The 19,827-nt window shown below is 38.6% G+C and overlaps 2 protein-coding genes across 4 annotated transcripts in view; one reads left to right on the top strand and one right to left on the bottom strand.

The window, feature by feature from the left end:
- The first annotated feature begins 2,705 nt into the window (after nt 1-2,705).
- LOC127942582 (methyl-CpG-binding domain protein 3) lies at nt 2,706-9,458 on the top strand. Of its 3 annotated transcripts, none has more exons than XM_052538391.1 (8): nt 2,739-2,823; nt 4,685-4,753; nt 5,717-5,876; nt 6,683-6,820; nt 6,902-6,992; nt 7,990-8,167; nt 8,258-8,410; nt 8,507-9,458. In XM_052538391.1, exons 1-7 carry the CDS (start codon nt 2,810-2,812, stop codon nt 8,403-8,405), a joined length of 798 nt encoding a protein of 265 aa, XP_052394351.1. In that variant the 5' UTR covers nt 2,739-2,809; the 3' UTR covers nt 8,406-8,410; nt 8,507-9,458. The 3 variants fall into 3 exon arrangements, with proteins under 3 accessions (XP_052394354.1, XP_052394351.1, XP_052394352.1); XM_052538392.1 differs by having other exon boundaries at nt 2,788-2,823; nt 4,688-4,753; XM_052538394.1 differs by lacking the exon at nt 4,685-4,753 and having other exon boundaries at nt 2,706-2,823.
- A 5,455-nt stretch (nt 9,459-14,913) lies between these two features.
- The window catches only part of LOC127943402 (protein unc-13 homolog A-like), a 38,041-nt gene continuing 33,127 nt past the window's right edge, over nt 14,914-19,827 (bottom strand). Inside the window, exons 42-43 of the mRNA XM_052539870.1 lie at nt 17,629-17,788; nt 14,914-17,524 (exon numbers count right to left, since the gene is read on the bottom strand). Of these exons, the coding sequence (XP_052395830.1) occupies nt 17,236-17,524; nt 17,629-17,788 (449 nt within the window). The 3' untranslated portion in view covers nt 14,914-17,235. The remainder of the gene's footprint in view (nt 17,525-17,628; nt 17,789-19,827) is intronic.

Genomic DNA, 19,827 nt, shown 5'->3' with positions numbered 1-19,827 from the left:
CTTTTCCAAAAATACTTTAAGTAAAGAAAAGTAAGAAGGGAGCATGGTGATTATTATTATTATTTTTCTATCATTTATCGAATGGTTAACAATATGAAGAAACAAAAAAATCGTTCTGAAAATGAGCTATATGTACCCCAGTATCGTTATCATCATATAAACGTTATATTGGTGTGAACCGTCTTCTAAAAGAGTCATAACTCACTAAACGTTGCAGAGCAAAACTGAATATCTTGCAAAGATTTGATGCCACATACCTCAAACTGCTCAGACTAGATATTTCTCAGGTAACTCTTAAACTTAAACTTAGTTTTTAGGTGAACTGATCAAAATCTGTAGGCTACACATTAACTCCAAATAGCTAGCTAATGTTATGCCGCTGCTAGCCATTTTAACCAGATCTTGCTATTTTTGTGCTTTATTTTATTGAACAATTTGTCAACATGCATTAGAACGGTAGGAGCAGGTGTATAAAAGATAAATAGAATCTTTATCTATTGTTTAAAAAACAATACAAAACAAATTAATAAAATGATTGAAAATGAAATGGGCTTTTCTTGTAAATTATGTTTTTTTAGTTGAAAAAAGTTTTATAGCATTTTGCTTTATAGCATTCACACTCTAAAAATCTGTTTTATGCATATACAGTCTCCTCAGTTACAGTCAATCTCAGACTGGATTTAATAAATAGTTAACTAGAATATGTTAACTAAGTCAAGCAGCTCATCTGATATTTTTAGCATGTTTCCACTGTAAAGTCTTAATTGTATGTACTGCTATGGTCGAATAATACTTCATATTGTATTAATGGTGTATTATCAGACTGCAGATAGCTAGCATGTCTTGCTAATAAGTTGTTGTCTTTCTGTACTGGTAGAGTTCATCACTCCGTTTGAAAAAAAAAAGCATTTTCTCCTTGCACCTGTCATAACATTCAGTTTTGATTTATATATATTCCCTGCACTTAATCAACTTTATGTTGACGGAAATCAGTGCCTCTTGTTTTTAACAAAATAAGAGAGATCATACTAAATGCATGTTATTTTTTATTTAGTACTAAAAACATTTGGAATTTAAAGCTCAAGGTAAATTGTACTTAATTTGTGTTCCAGGAAACACAAGTATTTGCTGTTGCTTACGAAGGGCAGGACTAAATAATAAAAAAAAATGATATTCCAACAATATAAAAATTTGGACATCTTCAGTCTTCAAAAGTTTTCACCCCCCAACTCTTAATGCATCTTGTTTCCCTCTGGAGCTTCGTGAATGTTTGAACCTTAATTTATTATTAACCTTAATAGTATGATCTCTCTTATTTTGTTAAAATTATTCACATTTTCACAGATTCTGCAAGGGGTTCCCAAACTTTCGCATGCCACTGTATATACAAAAAAGTTACCATGGTTTCTTCCTCAGAAGTGCATTAACATTCGCAATGCCATCGATTTATTTAATAATTAAGTAAATGTAATCCCTTGATTTACCTTTGTCTGTACCCAGGAAAGTCGTGGTATTGAAGGTGGAGAGAGAACTGTACATGCACTCCCCCCACCTACAATTCCTGACGGTCCAAGACTCAAACTCACAACCTTTTGACTGCCAGTCCCCGAGACTCGAACACACAACCTTTTGACTGCCAGTCCCCGAGACTCGAACTCACACCCTTTTGACTGCCAGTCCCCGAGACTCGAACACACAACCTTTTGACTGCCAGTCCCCGAGACTCGAACTCACACCCTTTTGACTGCCAGTCCCCGAGACTCGGACTCACAACCTTTTGACTGCCAGTCCCCGAGACTCGAACTCACAACCTTTTGACTGCCAGTCCCCGAGACTCGAACTCACAACCTTTTGACTGCCAGTCCCAGAGACTCGAACTCACAACCTTTTGACTGCCAGTCCCCGAGACTCGAACTCACAACCTTTTGACTGCCAGTCCCCGAGACTCGAACTCACAACCTTTCGATTGCCAGTCCGACTCTCAAACCATTAGGCCGCAACTTCCCATTTACACAGTGCACCTTTAAAAATAAATAAAAATAGTAATAATAAGGTTATAATATCTTACATGATTTAAAGAACGACTGAAGTGTAGACATTAGTTACCCATTCTTAATAGGAAAGTCCCAAAAAGTTGCTCAAAAAGTTGCCTTATGTATTATCATTCGTACAGTATTGCAGTATTACCATGTAGTATTACAGTATGAACAGTAACTTGAAGCGGTTATCATGGTCATTTCTGTACGCGACAAGGCAACTAAATACATCTGCAAGCTCTGCTGTGTACAAACATCTAATAGACGTCTTTAAGATGTAAGTTTGAAACACATCCTAAATCACAAACATCTTAAAGACATTTTCTTAAACGTTTATATTACATCTGATAGGAAACGTCCTATAGTATTGCAGGTGAGCAAACACTCTAAAAAATACATCTTTCAGATGTAAATGCAGACCTTAATGTTCCCTCAATGTTCCTTCAATGAGGGAAGCGAATTCACTGAATGCAGCCTGCAACATTTACTGTAAAGTAAAAATTACCTGTATGATATTAAAATGCATTTTCTTAGAATAAAAAGCTAAAAAACAAAAACAAATGTGCTACATGAAAACAAAACGGTGCATTGTATTGCCATCATGTGGTTTATGGTTTACCCGACTAAAGCAGGGCTTTGTCTCGTTAAGTCAACACTAATCGGGCATAAAGTCTTTCATTTGTCTCATTGAAGGGGGAGGGGAGTGAAAGTATAGAGGAAGAGAGGGGGATTTAACATTCACTAAAAAAGGCGACACCAGCAGAGAATGCGCGATGGAGAAAAACGAGTAAGTACATAACTGATTTAATATTGCGAACGTATTAAATCGAGAACAGCGTATGCATTTATCGTCATGCTGGTTTACGAGCACAGCGATCGCGTTTGTTTATGTGAGTAGACTAGTTACACCGGGGCTGACGTTACTAGTTTGCGCAGTGCTTTCAATCGGCGATGGTCTTAAAGAAAGAAAACGCGTTTGTCGTACGATAAACTAATTAATGTAACAAAGCGACCTGTACGGCTACATGTATAAACATATAAAATGAAGCATTTGGACGCGTGGTTTGTCTTAACATGAAACTAGCTAACAATAATAATAATAAACTGTTTATCTAACCTTGTTTTAACGTCGCGCGGGACCAGGTGCAGCATCTGTCTGCGTTCCGCGATTTTCATTTTAGTGCAGGATGTTCCTAACATACGTAGTTTTTTTTTAAATATCTTTTTATACCAAGCATAGTCTTTCATTCAGTTTCATAAAAGATTTGTTCCAAAATGTCACCGGTTTTACTAGTAATGCATTTGTTTACATTCGCAACCACGCTAAATATGGCTCTGTGGTGACACAACGAAGAGATGCCATAGTTGCAGCATTGTCTGCGACGAAAATACGCATGCATTTATTATTCCATGAGTGCCACTACAGGGTTATGACATCTGGATCATAGATCTGGATGATGCATGAGGCAAAAGAACAGCCTATTTGCCAAGCGGAGGAATCTTCCATTGAGCAGAAGAGCCCTCAGTGATGCGGCCACGGTGCGGCGGAACGTTTTGCAAAGTGACAAAGCAAAGCAGCATTATTGAAAATAGACACTGCATTGCTACAGAGAGGTCTTTTGTTGGTGTTATTTATCAAAAACATAATATTATAAGTATGCCACATATGGACTCTCTGTGGATTGAAAAGTGTGAATCCTGGGATTGAGGAGGGAAAGCCATGTGTGTTATGAGCACAGAGGGGGGATTGTCCTGTAAAAGTAGGCCCAGCTGTGGAGAGGATTTGGTGTGCTTTATTTCAGAAGGGGGTGGGGGTGCATGTCAATTGAGCATGTGAATGCATCCATATTGAATTGGCTCTTTTTTTCCCTAAGGATTCGGCTAGACCGGTTCACAATTACAAAACGTTATTTTACAGGTTTGTCAAAGACTTTAAGTCTAAATATCAGCCGAAGGAGAGAGAGTTGCACTAAAGTGCACTAAATGTATGTAAATGAATACATACAGTAAAAATGGCCTTTGTCTGCAGTGGAAACCACAGCAACAGCTGATTTTTCATTTTTATTTTTATTTAAAAAAAAGCTGTTTAAAAGTTTCAGACAGTAGTGTTGGCAAGCTAGATTCGTTTTAACATAGTAGTTTTGACACTGAGTGTTGAAATAAGTTTGCTTTACTAATTCATTTGACAAACTTTGTGCTTGCAATAAATACTTTATTTTAAATTAATTTTCCAAATGGTTTGCAGAAATGTTACATTTGCCTCGTTTATGACTCATAACACATAACAGATTTGAATCACCATTCAAAAGAACCAGTTTAAATGAATTACATGTTTAGATTGGTTTTTATAACGATACATTTAACAAATGATGTCTCGTGGTCTGAATTTCAGAATGTCTCTGGATTTACCGGCAATGCATTTCTTAAAATTCAGAATTCCTGACTGCAGCATTCTCAGTGAAAAAATATGCATACATACACTGTTTATGGAACTATGATTCATTTGGGTCTTCCATTTTTCAATTCCATTGCCGTAAGCAACTGTCAAGTTGAACTTATTCTCTGTCTCATGGTCTGAATAAATCTATTTTCAGAGAATTCCCAACCAACAACATGTCATAAATAGACATGACTCTTCTTTTTTTTAGCAGAGGTGAGGAAGAAGAGGAAGAACAGAGGCGAGAGAGGGGGGAGGCAGGTCGTTTGTATAGTTTGTGGTATCGTATTACTTAATCAATTAAAAAACCATCTATGTTGTTACATGTTTGCACGCCTTGACAAGCTTGAAGAGCCATCGACTAAAACCAAAAAAGTTTGTCCAGAGTTGTGCATGAACTTGAAACAAGCACGAAATCTTCATGGTATCATCACGCAGAATTTTCAGTGAACCCATCTCTGCATCAAACCTGCGCCAACTAACTTTTAACAGAGGATTGTGATCGGAAAGGACTGTGGTTGTTTCATATGCAGAAGTGCATCTGCTTAGTGAAGAACATCAGCTGAGATCTAGACAAACAGTATTCCTATTATCTCAAACTATTCGCAACAGTTGTAAACATTTGGCAGAGAAGATTGACAGGGACAGCTTAAAAGAAAGTCATCTAGTGCAAGTGTTTGAAAAGCCTAGACATGGTACAGGATTGTATTCACACTACATTTATAAGTTAATTGTGTTTAAAAGTGAGAATAGATCAAGAATCGTTTTTTTAGAGCAAACATGCAGCATTAAATTACATTTTGTATATTATTATTATTACTTTAAATTAGGTTTCAATTATTTTAAGTGCAATTCATTATTTTAGATTTAATTCTACAGAAATGAAAAAGGTATTTGCATTAAAATTGTGAAGTTTGTGTCAATTCATGTGTGTTTTAAGCATTAAAAGTACATTTTGAATGTGATTTTAATGCGGTCATAATTGTCAGTGTGAACAGGCAGAAAGCATTCTAGTCCTCACGGTATTCACGTTCTAAAAACACTGTCATTTCGTCATCACAGGCTTGGGATTTATCAAAATTCGTTCCAAGTGAGGCATCATTGTCATTGTTTGCGTATATCGTGTGTGTTAATATATCCGTATGCAACTGCTGTCACCACAACCCATTCTCTTACCAAATTTGCATCCATACGGGGTTTATCAGATCTCTGAGATGTGTCCTATTTTGCCCCCCCTCGCCAGCCCCACTGGGAAGAAGTTCCGGAGCAAGCCTCAGTTGGCCCGTTACCTTGGCAACTCCATGGATCTCAGCTCCTTTGATTTCCGCACAGGCAAGATGCTAATGAGCAAATTGAACAAGACCAGACAGAGACCCCGATATGACAACAACAGCCAGACTAAGGTAAGACGACTGCAGTAAATTGTAATTTCAGAAATGTTACTTGAACAAATGTTTTCATATACACAAAAACATATTGGAAGAAATGTAGCATTACATCAGTTGCTCAGCAATGGATCCTCTGCAGTGAATGGGTGCCGTCGCAATGAGAGTCCAAACAGCTGATAGAAACATCACAATAATCCACATCTTGTGAAGCAGTTTGTTTGCAATAACAAGTCTTCTTACTTCAGAGTCTGCTATCTACAAATACTGCTTAAAAAGTAATCTCGTCTAAATCAGGAGAGAAATATGCTTTTTACAAGCGTAAATATATTGGTGGATTTTGATGGGAGAAGACAAGAGGATAGACTTTTTCACAGGAGGAAGTGATATTATAGATAAAGACTTACATTTTGTCCAGAAGCAAGAGTTTAAATTAAATTAAAAAAAGGAAAAAAGCCTTAATGATCGATTTGTTTCTCACAAACATGCAGCTTTTCACTTCATAAGATTGTAACTGATGGACTTGAGTCGTGTCAGTTACTTGTGGATTATTGTGATGATTTTATCAGCTGTTTGGACTTTAATTCTGACGGCACCCATTCACTGCAGAGGACCCATTGGTGAACAAGAGATGTCATGCTAAATCTAACCATGGTACTACATCTTGGATAGTCTTAGGGTGTAAAACTATTTCTTTAAGGCTATTTCAAACCAGTTTAGCTGGTCAAGCTGGTATGCCTGCAACAATATCCAGTAAAAGAACAGCAATTCCTATCAACAAACAGCTTTTCGTCAGGGTAATAAGGATGTTATGTTTTTAATAGGGTAAACCCGACCTGAATACGTCCCTCCCAGTACGACAGACGGCCTCCATCTTCAAACAGCCTGTCACAAAAGTTACCAACCACCCCAGCAATAAGGTTAAAACTGACCCACAGAAGGCCATTGACCAGCCCAGACAGGTAATACTCCTCTAGGTTTTATTCGTTAATAATAGTAGTTTCTCATAGCGGCACAATGCTAAAATACTTTTCCATCTACAGCTTTTTTGGGAGAAGAAGTTGAGCGGCCTCAATGCCTTTGACATAGCAGAGGAGTTGGTGAAAACGATGGATCTCCCCAAAGGCTTACAAGGTACATCTGTGCAAGACGAAGAACTTCACCCAAGTGTGTTTGTTTTAATCGAGAATAAACGAAGTCAACATTCTATTGCTTTGTGGAATCTGAAGAGAACGAGAGAAGCAAACAGAAAACGAATCAAAAGTAAGCCAGAGTACATAAACAACAGCAGACAAGGCCCAAACAGAGAGCTCTAACACCAAACAGGTGAACACAGGCTAGGCCAGGGTAAGAAATAACTGGGACGATTTCAAAATAAAAGACAATATGCTAATGTCAAAATAAAAGCGCAGCATGTTTTGTTTGACAATTTGTTTTTATTTTAAACAAAAAAAAAAAAAGTTTTATAAAATATAATATTAATATAAATATGCAAAATTAAGAATTAAGAAATTTAAACAGATTTCAATTTAATGAAAAAGAAAAACTACCTTTCAAACATTTGCGGCTGGTAAGATTTTTGGATGTTTTTGAAAGAAGTCTCTTATGATCACCAAGGCATTTATCTGATCAAAATTACAGTAAAATATCAATGTTGTAAAATACGATTACGATTTAAAACAACCGTTTCCTAATTTGAATATATTTGAAAACTGTAATTCATTCCTGTGATGCAATGCTGAATTTTCTGAATTTTCTTCCACTAGTCTTCAGCATCACATGATCCCTCAGAAATAAGTTTAATATGCTAAATTGCAGCACAAGAAGCATCTTATTATTATCTTATTATCTGTGTTTTTATTTTTTCAGTTTTCTTTAATGAATAGAAAGTGCGTTTATATTTTGTCCAGACTCCAGAGTAGTGCCAACTAACTTAGAACTGCATTTATTTAAAAAAAAAGAATCTTTTGTAATATGTTTTTACTGTCACTTTAGTCAATTTATTGTGTGCTTGCTGAATAAAAGTATTAATTTCTTTTATGAATTTAATACGATACGATATCTAGAATATGTCTAATGGTGGTTAAATTGAAGGATGCTAATAAAATGAATTCATTTGATAATATTTAAGGAGTGGGCCCTGGCTGCACAGATAAGACCTTGTTGTCAGCTATTGCCAGCGCTCTTCACACCAGTGCGGCCCCCATCACGGGCCAGCTGTCCGCCGCTGTGGAGAAGAACCCCGGAGTGTGGCTCAACACGGCTCAGCCTCTCTGCAAGGCCTTCATCGTCACAGACGAGGATATCAGGTATTTCAGTACTTCAGAACGATGCACAGTATCATATGTGTGTGTGGGATACTGATGCCAGACTGGTACAGTTGAATTCTATGGTCACAGGAAGCAAGAGGAGCTGGTGTACAGCGTGAGGAAGCGTTTGGAGGAGGCTCTGATGGCTGACATGTTGGCTCATGTGGAGGAAACATCTAGTGAGGGTGACACACTCAAACAGGAGGGGAATTGCAATGATGATAAACAGGAAGTATAGCAAAGGTAAGCAAATAGCTGAAGAAAATGTACTCTTTCTGCTATTAATTCAAGAAGGAAATAGACGCAGAAACTGAAATCTCTCTTTTTTTTTCTTCACAGGGCATTCAAGTGTTGTCTGAATTACCTGCACATGAGTTTCCCAACACAACCGGATGCTCGCTGATCAACAAACCAAACCAATCGCTGAATATCCATGTGCGCCCACCAGTTGGGATCTCGCAGAGACTACATTTTCAGGCATTGTTTCTGTTTTTGTATTTCAATTTTTTTTTCTATTTGGAACATTTTCGAAAAGAGCAAAATGTTCGAAAAGTTCAGCAGTTGAACTGCCTTCTGTATTAAATGTTTTGAGGTTTTGTTTTTTTGAGAGAGGGGGTATTTGGATTTAATAGGGACATGACAATCAAGTCAAAAATACAGTCCTCTAGTTCTAGTGGGTGCTAAACTTTGTCACAGACGACCTAAACTGATCAGTTGATTATTCTCTGTGACTTAACATGTTTAAAGCTCTGTCAAAGAGAGAAAGGTATGTTTGTGGGGGAAAAAATGTACTTTCTCTCTTATTTTCAACTATTTTACTCTTTCTTAATCAAACCAAGGTGCAAATCAGTATTATGCTGTTTAAATTCAGTATTTTCTGTGTGTTATTCTCAATGTTTTATTGGGGATATAAGGCACTGATAAACAATTACAAAGTTTGCAGGTATGGCTTTGTTTTATGTGAGGTTTTTTTTTTTTGTTTCCAACTGATCTGGTGCTTCTTAAAACTGTCCGATTTTTTCCTTATAAGCTATTCATACTCGGCACTAAAAAATAATTCGACAGTCTGAACCTGAAATTGCAATGTGAATGGTGATTCATAAAACGTGACACGTGATTCACATTAAGTGATGTGTAAACATCATCCTGAGAAAAGCAACTTAATTAAATGTAGCCGGGCGAATAAAGTATGTTTTAAAAAATAAAAAAAGTTTTGTTCATAGCCCACAGCAGCACACCGATGTTCATGTTCACTCCTGCGTTTCTTAAAATAAAATGTTCTTGTTTTGAATATCTAGGTTGTTTCTTTCTTTAATTATCCTACGGGAGTTGTACGAAACAGAATATTTCTATGTGTTTCGTCGAATGATCATTTATTTGCTATCCACTTGTTTGCACTACAGTATTTATGCTGATGGAGGAGAAAGAGTGTCATTGGGGTGGGACAGAATCAATTTCCTTGGTATCCACATCTTGAGACATAATAATGAAGTGAAGTGATATGTGGATAAGTATGGTGTGACCCATACTTGGAAATTGTGCTTTGCATTTAACCCATCGAAGTGCACACACACACACACACACACACACACACACACAGTTGTAAACACACATCTGGAGCAGTGGGCAGCCATATTGCTGCGGCACCTGGGGAGCAGTTGGGGGTTTGGTGCCTTGGTCAAGCCTGGTATTGGTGGAAGAGAGCACTAGTTATTCACTCGCCCCACTGACAATTCCTGCTTGACCTGAGAATCGAACCAACAACCTTTGGGTTAGAAGATCATAATCAAGCCTGTAGACTGTCATGACCAATCTTGCTCATAGAAGGCTGTCTTCCTGCACAGTTTAGTTCCAGCACACCTGCCATGGACTTTCTACTAGTCCTGAAGATCTTGAATAGCTAGTTTAGGTGCATGAAGCACACTACCAATTCATTCCTGAATTGTTTTTGAAATCCGGCCGAATGACATGCCAGAATGTTTCAGTTTTCAGGCCTACACTTTTGAAATTTGAATATTTGGGTAATATTAATTAGCAATGTAATGAGAAATAAGGATCACACACAACATAAAAATTGGACTTGCCACAAACTGCCACATACTGTTGATTATGATCAGTATGAAAATCTTCTGTTGTCTCTCGGGGGGCGTGTGTGGGTGCCAGACCCAGAAGCTGTGTGGGTGTCTGCCCAGCTGCTTCAACCACCGTCCTGGAGACCAGCACATACTAAGCTATTTGTAACATGTTGTCATTTTAGCCCTGGCAGGCAATTGGTAATGCAAAAACGACCCGAAACGACAACAGCAGCCATTTTGGGAAGTATATCGAGATAGGATTTGGACGTAAAGGGGATATTATTGTTCAAACATGAGGACTTAGTTATTGGAGAAATCAAGAGTTGTTTCTCAGGTGCTTGCTCGATCATATGGTGTTCAGTTTATCTCATGATTTGTCTTGGACATTTTTGTTCAGTTACACCATGCATTACTGTGTCTCAGTAGATTCTGCAGAGGACTTTCATTACACCTACCAAGGACAAGATGTGCACATTTTTTTGGCACAGATAATTTGGTTGAGCTAGAGCAGACAAGAAATGCCTTTAATATTCTTGGTAAGCTAAACTAAAAAAAAAATCCATATATTCTTCAAATGCAACTTGTGGTTCGTCTCTGCAGGAGTGCAGCCTGACCAGCAGATGGAGATATTTCATATACTGGCAGTTATTCTTCATCTGGGGAATGTCAACATACAAGCTAGCATTCGTGGTGGGGAATGCAGCTACATTGATGTACAAGCACCATTTCCTATTACTGTGCACATTTCTGAGTTATATTTGATGTCTAGCAGTGGTTGGGGAAATGCTTGCGATGCCCATAACAGGCCAGCAGGATAATGAAGCAAGGGATGCTCTGGTTAGCATGTGTACTAGCAACCGTTCACATGGACTGTGCAGAGGCTCAACTCGTCCTTAAGAGCACAACGTGAACAGCCCAAATCTTTTATAGGAGTTCTTTGATATCTATGGGTAAAAGTTATTTTATTTGTTACAATCAAAGCAACAGAATGTACAGGTAGCATTGTTTTGTCAATCTTTTCTTTGATAGGTTTGAGACTCTTTAAAAGGAATAGTTTTGAACAATTCTGTATTAACTACGCAAATGAGAAACTCCAACAGCAGTTCTACAGGGTACGTTTCCAGATATTGGCACTTGGTGTAAAGTAGGCATCTAACATCTTCTGTCTAGTGAAGAGTGACTTAGACCTTGAAGGGTTGCTTCACCCAAGTCTACATAGTATAAGTGCCTATCCATGGTTACTTTGGGCTTTACAGAACTAGATTTTTCATTGACTGACTTGTTGACCCAATTATCATACAACTGTTTTAAGAACATAGTATATGCTTTTTATTCTCGTCAGCATGTTTTCCAGCTAGAGCAGGAGGAGTACCTGAGAGAGGAACTTCCCTGGAACCGTACTGAGTTCAGAGATAACCAACCATGCATTGCCCTCATCGAAGGCCAACTGGGCCTACTTGATCTACTGGATGAAGAATGCAGAGTGAGGAATCTACTCACTGTAAGACGAGCTGTAGTCCCTCTTATCATGTCATCAAGGTGTACAACCCAATATCGCTCTGTTCTACAGGTCCTTCTCAAAGAATTAGCGTATTGTGATAAAAGTTCATTATTTTCCATAATGTAATGATAAAAATTAAACTTTCATATATTTTAGATCCATTGCACACCAACTGAAATATTTCAGGTCTTTTATTGTTTTAATACTGATGATTTTGGCATACAGCTCATGAAAACCCAAAATTCCTATCTCAAAAAATTAGCATATTTCATCTGACCAATAAAAGAAAAGTGTTTTTAATACAAAAAAAGTCAACCTTCAAATAATTATGTTCAGTTATGCACTCAATACTTGGTCGGGAATCCTTTTGCAGAAATGACTGCTTCAATGCGGCGTGGCATGGAGGCAATCAGCCTGTGGCACTGCTGAGGTGTTATGGAGGCCCAGGATGCTTCGATAGCGGCCTTAAGCTCATCCAGAGTGTTGGGTCTTGCGTCTCTCAACTTTCTCTTCACAATATCCCACAGATTCTCTATGGGGTTCAGGTCAGGAGAGTTGGCAGGCCAATTGAGCACAGTAATACCATGGTCAGTAAACCATTTACCAGTGGTTTTGGCACTTTGAGCAGGTGCCAGGTCGTGCTGAAAAACGAAATCTTCATCTCCATAAAGCTTTTCAGCAGATGGAAGCATGAAGTGCTCCAAAATCTCCTGATAGCTAGCTGCATTGACCCTGCCCTTGATAAAACACAGTGGACCAACACCAGCAGCTGACATGGCACCCCAGACCATCACTGACTGTGGGTACTTGACACTGGACTTAAGGCATTTTGGCATTTCCTTCTCCCCAGTCTTCCTCCAGACTCTGGCACCTTGATTTCCGAATGACATGCAAAATTAGCTTTCATCCGAAAAAATTACTTTGGACCACTGAGCAACAGTCCAGTGCTGCTTCTCTGTAGCCCATTTCCTGCACACGCGTGTGCACGGTGGCTCTGGATGTTTCTACTCCAGACTCGGGGCTTCCACAGGTCCCCACAAGGTCTGGAATCGGTCCTTCTCCACAATCTTCCTCAGGGTCCGGTCACCTCTTCTCATTGTGCAGCGTTTTTTGCCACACTTTTTCCTTCCCACAGACTTCCCACTGAGGTGCCTTGATACAGCACTCTGGGAACAGCCTATTCGTTCAGAAATTTCTTTCTGTGTCTTACCCTCTCGCTTGAGGGTGTCAGTGATGGCCTTCTGGACAGCAGTCAGGTCGGCAGTCTTACCCATGATTGCGGTTTTGAGTAATGAACCAGGCTGGGAGTTTTTAAAAGCCTCAGGAATCTTTTGCAGGTGTTTAGAGTTAATTAGTTGATTCAGATTGATTAGGTTAATAGCTCGTTTAGAGAACCATTTCATGATATGCAAATTTTTTGAGATAGTAATTTTGGGTTTTCATGAGCTGTATGCCAAAATCATCAGTATTAAAACAATAAAAGACCTGAACTATTCCAGTTGGTGTGCAATGAATCTAAAATATATGAAAGTTAAATTTTTATCATTACATTATGGAAAATAATGAACTTTTATCACAATATGCAAATTTTCTGAGAAGGACCTGTAGATGCATACATTTTCGGATGAGAACTTTGCTCGGAAGCTTTACGACCAACACCTGATCCACAGCCCTCACTTTCATAAACCACGCATGTCAAACTCTGCCTTCATCATTGTCCATTTTGCTGATATGGTCAGAAAACATCTACTGTGAATAATTCACCAACTGATGCCACCAAAACTTTAAATGTTTGTGATACTATTGCTTGCTTTTTTAAATCGGTCCAGTACGAGTGTAATGGCTGTTTAGACAAGAACGAGACACTGTATTTGAGGAGCCCATCAATATACTGAGAGCTGGTCAGGTATTGTTTAAACAGTTCAATTCTTGGCTGTTGAAAAATTAAGTTTTGTACTCACTCTGCCTTTTCACAACTCAGTCAGAACTAGTTGCAGGGGGATGCCTTCCCAACTTGAACAGCACCACCCCGCACCCCTGATGCTGCTATGTGGTTTTGTTTCTTTGGATGATGGCCGTTCCTGCCCGAGTGCCCTTCTTCATCTTATCCCTGATCCAGAGCAGTACTGCTTTGGCAAGGCCAAGGTTTCTTTCGGCCCGGACAGGTTGCAGTACTGAAGCTGAGAGGGGATCTGTTAGATGCAGCAGGGGTTTTGAGCCAAAGCTGGGTGAGAGGGTGGCTGCAAGGTAGGTATTATCAGCAACTCCGGTGGGCCACCTGTAACCTGCAGCGGTACATCAGAGGAACCCTGTGTTACATAAAGAGCACAGTGTTGGTGCTCTTCTTCTGCATGGTACAGCTCAGCTCAGCTTGGCACGACACGGTACGCCTCAGCTTGGTTTGCATTTTCACTGCAGTTTAGTACCACTTTAGAGAGGGTGGTATTATAGACATGTCATTGCAGTTGTGCTGCCTCTAAAAAGGAGGGGGTGTGTCTAATTTGAAATACATGCTTCAATGTTACCTGACCATTAGGTTGGTGTGGACCACAGGCAGCACAGCTTCTTCAAATGAGCAAGAAGACTGAAACTGATGGACAAGTCCAAGCCTTCAATGCACTGTCCGACCAGCAGGTGGCGTGCCTGTTATTACAGTTACATGTCAGGCAAAATCAAATCAAATGTTCTTTTTTATCTATCTATCTATCCTTTTATTTTCTGTGTTAACATAAAAAGTATATATATATATATATATATATATATATATATATATATATAATAAATTATTTACATATCATATATATAGTGTAAATATACACAATATACGCAAATATATACAAATTATTAAATATACAAATATAGAGCTGTGTGGGTGTCTATGTATGAACTACTATTTGAATATACATATAATAAATGATATATGCAAAATTTTATGCTTGTTAATTTTCAGCTCCAAATCCCAGAGTCCCTCAAGATCTCCTTCCTACGCAAAGTCGAAATTTGGGTTTTCCTCCTGAAATGTTTTTTTTTTTTTGCCTTTGTTGCCTTTAAAAACACTAAATTCAAATTTGAACTATAAATATTTTAAACTGACATGTCAGTCAGGCCAAATAAAATAAATTTTTTTAAACCATGTTTAAATGAGACCAACAAAAAGCCATGACACAATGCATTTTTTAACCATTTATTGGAAGTAGAAATAAACCAAAGCTGGCATCTGTTTCACCTCCATCCCCAATAATAACGATCATATTAAAAAAAAAGGGAAAAAAAAGAAAATTAGAAACGTCTCTGTATAAAAAAAATCTCTCATGCTAGTATTCTGTACCACTACACATCAGTAATACATATTTATATATTCACAAGCCTTCCAAAAATAGAAAATAATACCCAAATATCAAAATTAATGACAAAATAAATAAATAAATACAACAATTGAATATCACATCAAACATGCATGCTGGCACAAAGAAGAATCTTTCCCAACATGCACTGCTTCTTATTTACAGGCAAGGAGTCGCTGTTAGTGTGCATGTGGAGTTACTGGCATCCATGTGCACTTGTGTCTGCGTGTGCTTTGTCTCATACTACATGCTCACGACTGTATCCTGTAATATTATTATTCACAGACAGCAACACACAGCTTTTATATTTGAAATCCTATCACCCAAATTAAAGTGTTTTCTTGCTACAGATTCTATTTTCCACTCTGCAGTCAATCCAACATTCAATAATGCCATTTCCTGCGGCAGAACCCCAGTGTTCAATATCACAACGGTGAACATAAAAGGATTCAGTCTGTAAAACAAAACAACAGCGAAGTTTGCAGCTTCAGTTGGCGCTGAGCGTTCGCGGTGTAAACAATCCAAGGCTGTTGATCACTGATGACTTCAATAGAACAGATGCACAGACTATTTTCAGAGAAATTATATGGGGAAACATCAAAAAGTAGCTGTAGCGCAAAGTGCTTAATTGCTAAATTCAATAAGCGACTCTATCTAGATAACATCACCTCAGATTTTCATAAGTAGATCCATAGCACGGCTAGTTTTTGTCGGTTTAGCGCAGATACAGCAGGGAATGAATGGATATACAGTGCTTAACCCACATTATAGAGCATCTCTCTTGTGCTTTTCTAATATGGTGGATGGTTTGGCAGTAAAATGGCAGGACTGATCAACGGCTACTATGGCAACTCTATAGGAGCGATTCTCAATGGCTGTGATTCTTTTGAGGTGGGAAACTAGTGAGTGAATAAAAAAGTCCCATTTTGCATGGAATGATCTGAAGCAAAATTACATTTAAACGTGACGTTATAAAGTGAATTTTTACTATAACAGGCAGCTCTGGTGTCTAATACAAGCAGTGTTTGTCAATCTAGACTTGCACTTATACATCGCATAAACCGCAGTGCCTTATGCCGACAAACACCGGATAAACCGCACAGGCACTCGTACTTGAACATGAACAGATCGGAAAACAAACACAAAGACAGGACAGACGTGGCCCTGTGATTGAATCTAGATGTGTGAAACATCTTTACAAAATATTTTGTGTTCGTACAATAAGCAGAATTTGTAGGAGTTCCTGCTAGTGACACCCCGGAAAAAATAATTTCAAATGCTTTCCTACTACATGGAAAAGCAACCACTCTGTGTTCAAAGGTGTATTTGGTTGTAGGTCTATTTTTTTGTGCTTCTAAACGATTGCATAACATTAAAGTCTGACCCATAGGGGGTTTTGGTCCCTATTAAGGAGGTTAGGGGGTGAAATGGTTGTGCGTAGTGGAGAAACGATACCCTGACATTAAGGCACCCTTTGAAGGGTGCAGGAATGATTGACAAAAGGCCACACGAAAGAGGTCTGACATCATTACAGATCGAAAAAAAAAAAGAAAAAAAAATCATGGCATTATGTAGCACTGTTTACATGCCTTAATCTGGTTTTATTTCACAGATGCATTTGAAAAAAAAAAAAAAAGAATATAAATAAAATATAAATGTATTTTTTATATAACTACTGTAAATAGTCTTTTATTACTAGTAGTATTCTTTTAAATATATTATTATAAGTAATATTTTCAGGATTTATATTTTGAGACCTGTGCATTGATAGTGATATTTAATGCTTTACAGAATAAATAGATAAATATGTTTTGTATTTAAGTACATTTTGGCAGGTTTTTGTCTTGGAATATGCATTATAAAAATGAAAGACATCACAAACAGCAAGTATTTAAGAGATACAATATCCTGTGTCAGTTTCATGTGCCAAATTGTGCTTGTTAAACAAGCCCTTCCAGGCAATTCTAATGGCAGTGCACTGAGTACAAATATATAACTGCTTTGTCATGTAAACGGTTGGATATTAAAGTGAAGAACTGAGATAAATATGTCTTGTGTATTTTTCTTCTATGTGCTAGTGCAACATCTGAACATCAGGGGGCAGTGTTCACGCCAAAATTACCATGTCTCGCTAGCTACATCCTGATCTTAGCTCCGCCCCTCCTCAGCAGAGCGCTGGTCAGATTTGAGCTTGACAAATTCTTTCGCGACGTCGTCGTTGTTGCGCTGGGACAGGATTCGCAGCACAGTCAGGCCCGTTTCGTCCATGTGAATGCGTTTACCTAGCGGTAGCCAGCATGCTACGCTACCCCGCGGTGCTACGTCCTTCAGTTGCAGTACTGCCATGCCAACGGTGCGGTCCTCTCGCGCAAAGCAGTAGTCTTTCACGCACACCTGCAGCTCGTAGCACTCCGGACCCACTTCATTACTCAATGTGCTTTGAAAAAGAAGCAGGATTACATTTTATTCAGGAACTGTTGCGTAGATTGTGGTATGCAGAAAATAAATTGCAAGCTAAAGAAACAAGTGCATGTCACTCACAATGTAAAGGTCTCATTGTATTTGGGAGCCCAGCTGTTATTCTTGGACTTGGTGGCGTACTTTCTCTTCTTATCACTAAGATGAGGGCCAATGATGTAGACCTCCACGAAAGGCCGGAAAATTCCGGAGGTCTGCCACCGTAGGTCATTCGCAGCCACCACTAACAGAAAATACAAGTTGTTCAATTTCCCTTCCTTTTACTTGCGTACCATTATGATGCAGAAATGAAGCTACTTGAGAAACCATTTGGGGTTACTTGGTCTACACCACACTATAAGAACCCTCCACTGTCAGAAGAAAATTAAATTTAGGGGTACAACACCTTATCAATGGAGCAGTACTCTCAATAGGTCATCTCTGAACCTAATTTAACCCTAAAAGGTTCCAACCAGAGCCTTCAGGGTTAGGGGTGTGACGGTTAGTATATAACCGTGAGACCGGCGGTTATAGTTGAACACCGTCATTAGAACTTTATAACCGCCAAAACCGTGTCACTAAAATATTTTTTACAAACATTTTTTATCAAAAATTATTTTCATTTTTTAGATAGGATCATCAGATGCGCAATATATCGGGAGACATGGTTTTTACCACTTAATGAAGTTTTGTAAATCGTCAGACATGATATTTACCACTTCATTAAATTTTGCTTTGTAGAAAACCTTTCTTAAAAACGAATTTCGTTTTGAACAAATTTTATCTTAATTTTAATAGATGTTTCATCAACCAATTGCATGTATTTTAATAAATAAAAAGCAAATATAGCAGACAATGATAACCGTGACATGGAAGCACCAGCGCGCCGCGTTCACTTGCACTGCACTGTGAACTAGAGCGCATCTCATTGTAAATGAAACTCAGCGTAGGCCTATGCCTCATACTCTAGCATTAAATATTTTTGCTGCATCCTTTCCAGAACAGACAATGGCTTTTTTTTTTTTTTTTTTTTTCGGCTCGCATCAGCAAAGCATAGACCGCAAAACAATCAGCGGATGGCAGGCAGGTGCGGCTTTGAAATTTGCTCAAAAAACTTTGGCGCGGATGATGAGTTTTATGACAGATCTCCTTAATAAACGGAGGTCTGAAATCTCTGCCCCTTTACCGATCAGAGCGCGCGCTGAAACGGAGTTAACCCGCTATCTCCAAGATCAACCAATTGACTCTACGGCAGATCCACTAGCATGGTGGCGAGACAATATGAAACAAAATGAAACACGCTATCCGCCACCCCCCCACCCCCCCCCGACGGTTATGTTATGAACCGTCACATTTGACTCACGTCATAACCGTCATCACCAATTCTGAAACCGGCACACCCCTATTCAGGGTACATATTATGACTTTTTACACGTTTTTTAAGAAGTACATTACTTGAGAGCCTCTAGGCACCCTTTCGGATGTTCTGCAAAATAGAGCCCATAAGTACAAGCAAGAACTCTAAAGAGTGTTTCTTCTCATGTTGGAAAGGTTTTGAGGCACCTGACAAGGGTTTCTAGACCTTTTCAAGAGGGTTCTGCCAGTGGAGTGATCTAAGGACCCAATATGGAGCCTCACATACATTTTTTGTTTTTACAGTGTAGGCTCCCCTTGATATTCTTCCCATTACATGGCAAAAAAATTAAACTACGCGAGGGACCATTTGAGGTTCATTAGATTGGTACACGTAGATTGGCAAATACTTGGAGAACCTCTAGACACCCTTTTAAATAGGGAAGTTCTCGAAGGAACTTACAAAATGGAACACATAAGAACACAACTTTTTTTAATTGGTTTTCAAGTAACTCCATTACATTGTAAAAAGGTTTTAGGCTCTTGACAAGAGTTCAGTCTTGACAAGGTTTTCCACAAGGTTCTGATTTAAGGAACCAAAATAGTATCTCATATACATTTTCACTGGCTAACCTTGAAATTCCTGTTACATTGCAAAAATTAAGTTACTTGAGGGAAGTTTGGCACACTAAAAGAACAACTAAACCAACGGTTCTCAAATCCAGTCCTTGTGACTCTTGGATTCTTGGAAGAACTTTAAAGACATCAGTAGTTCCTCCATGTACCCCATTGTAAAGCAAGGACACTGAGGCCCCTTCGAAACAATGCCTAGAGGTTCTCCAAAGAATTCCACCAGTGAGTTTCGCCCAAGTTTTAACTCAAGGAGGAACGCAAACAACAAGCTTTAACTGAACATCAAGAAACAATATG

This window comes from Carassius gibelio, chromosome A22 (genome assembly GCF_023724105.1).
Source record: "Carassius gibelio isolate Cgi1373 ecotype wild population from Czech Republic chromosome A22, carGib1.2-hapl.c, whole genome shotgun sequence".
Classification (NCBI taxonomy): Eukaryota; Metazoa; Chordata; class Actinopteri; order Cypriniformes; family Cyprinidae; genus Carassius; species Carassius gibelio.
Note: the sequence above shows the minus strand (reverse complement) of the source record. Positions and strands in the feature narration are given on the sequence as shown.

Bases quoted from the DNA above. Each gene is read 5' to 3' on its own strand.
- LOC127942582 (XM_052538391.1), top strand. The intron at 6,821-6,901 runs GTAATACTCCTC...TTCCATCTACAG, and splicing joins CCATTGACCAGCCCAGACAG to CTTTTTTGGGAGAAGAAGTT. The intron at 8,168-8,257 runs GTATTTCAGTAC...CTATGGTCACAG, and splicing joins GTCACAGACGAGGATATCAG to GAAGCAAGAGGAGCTGGTGT.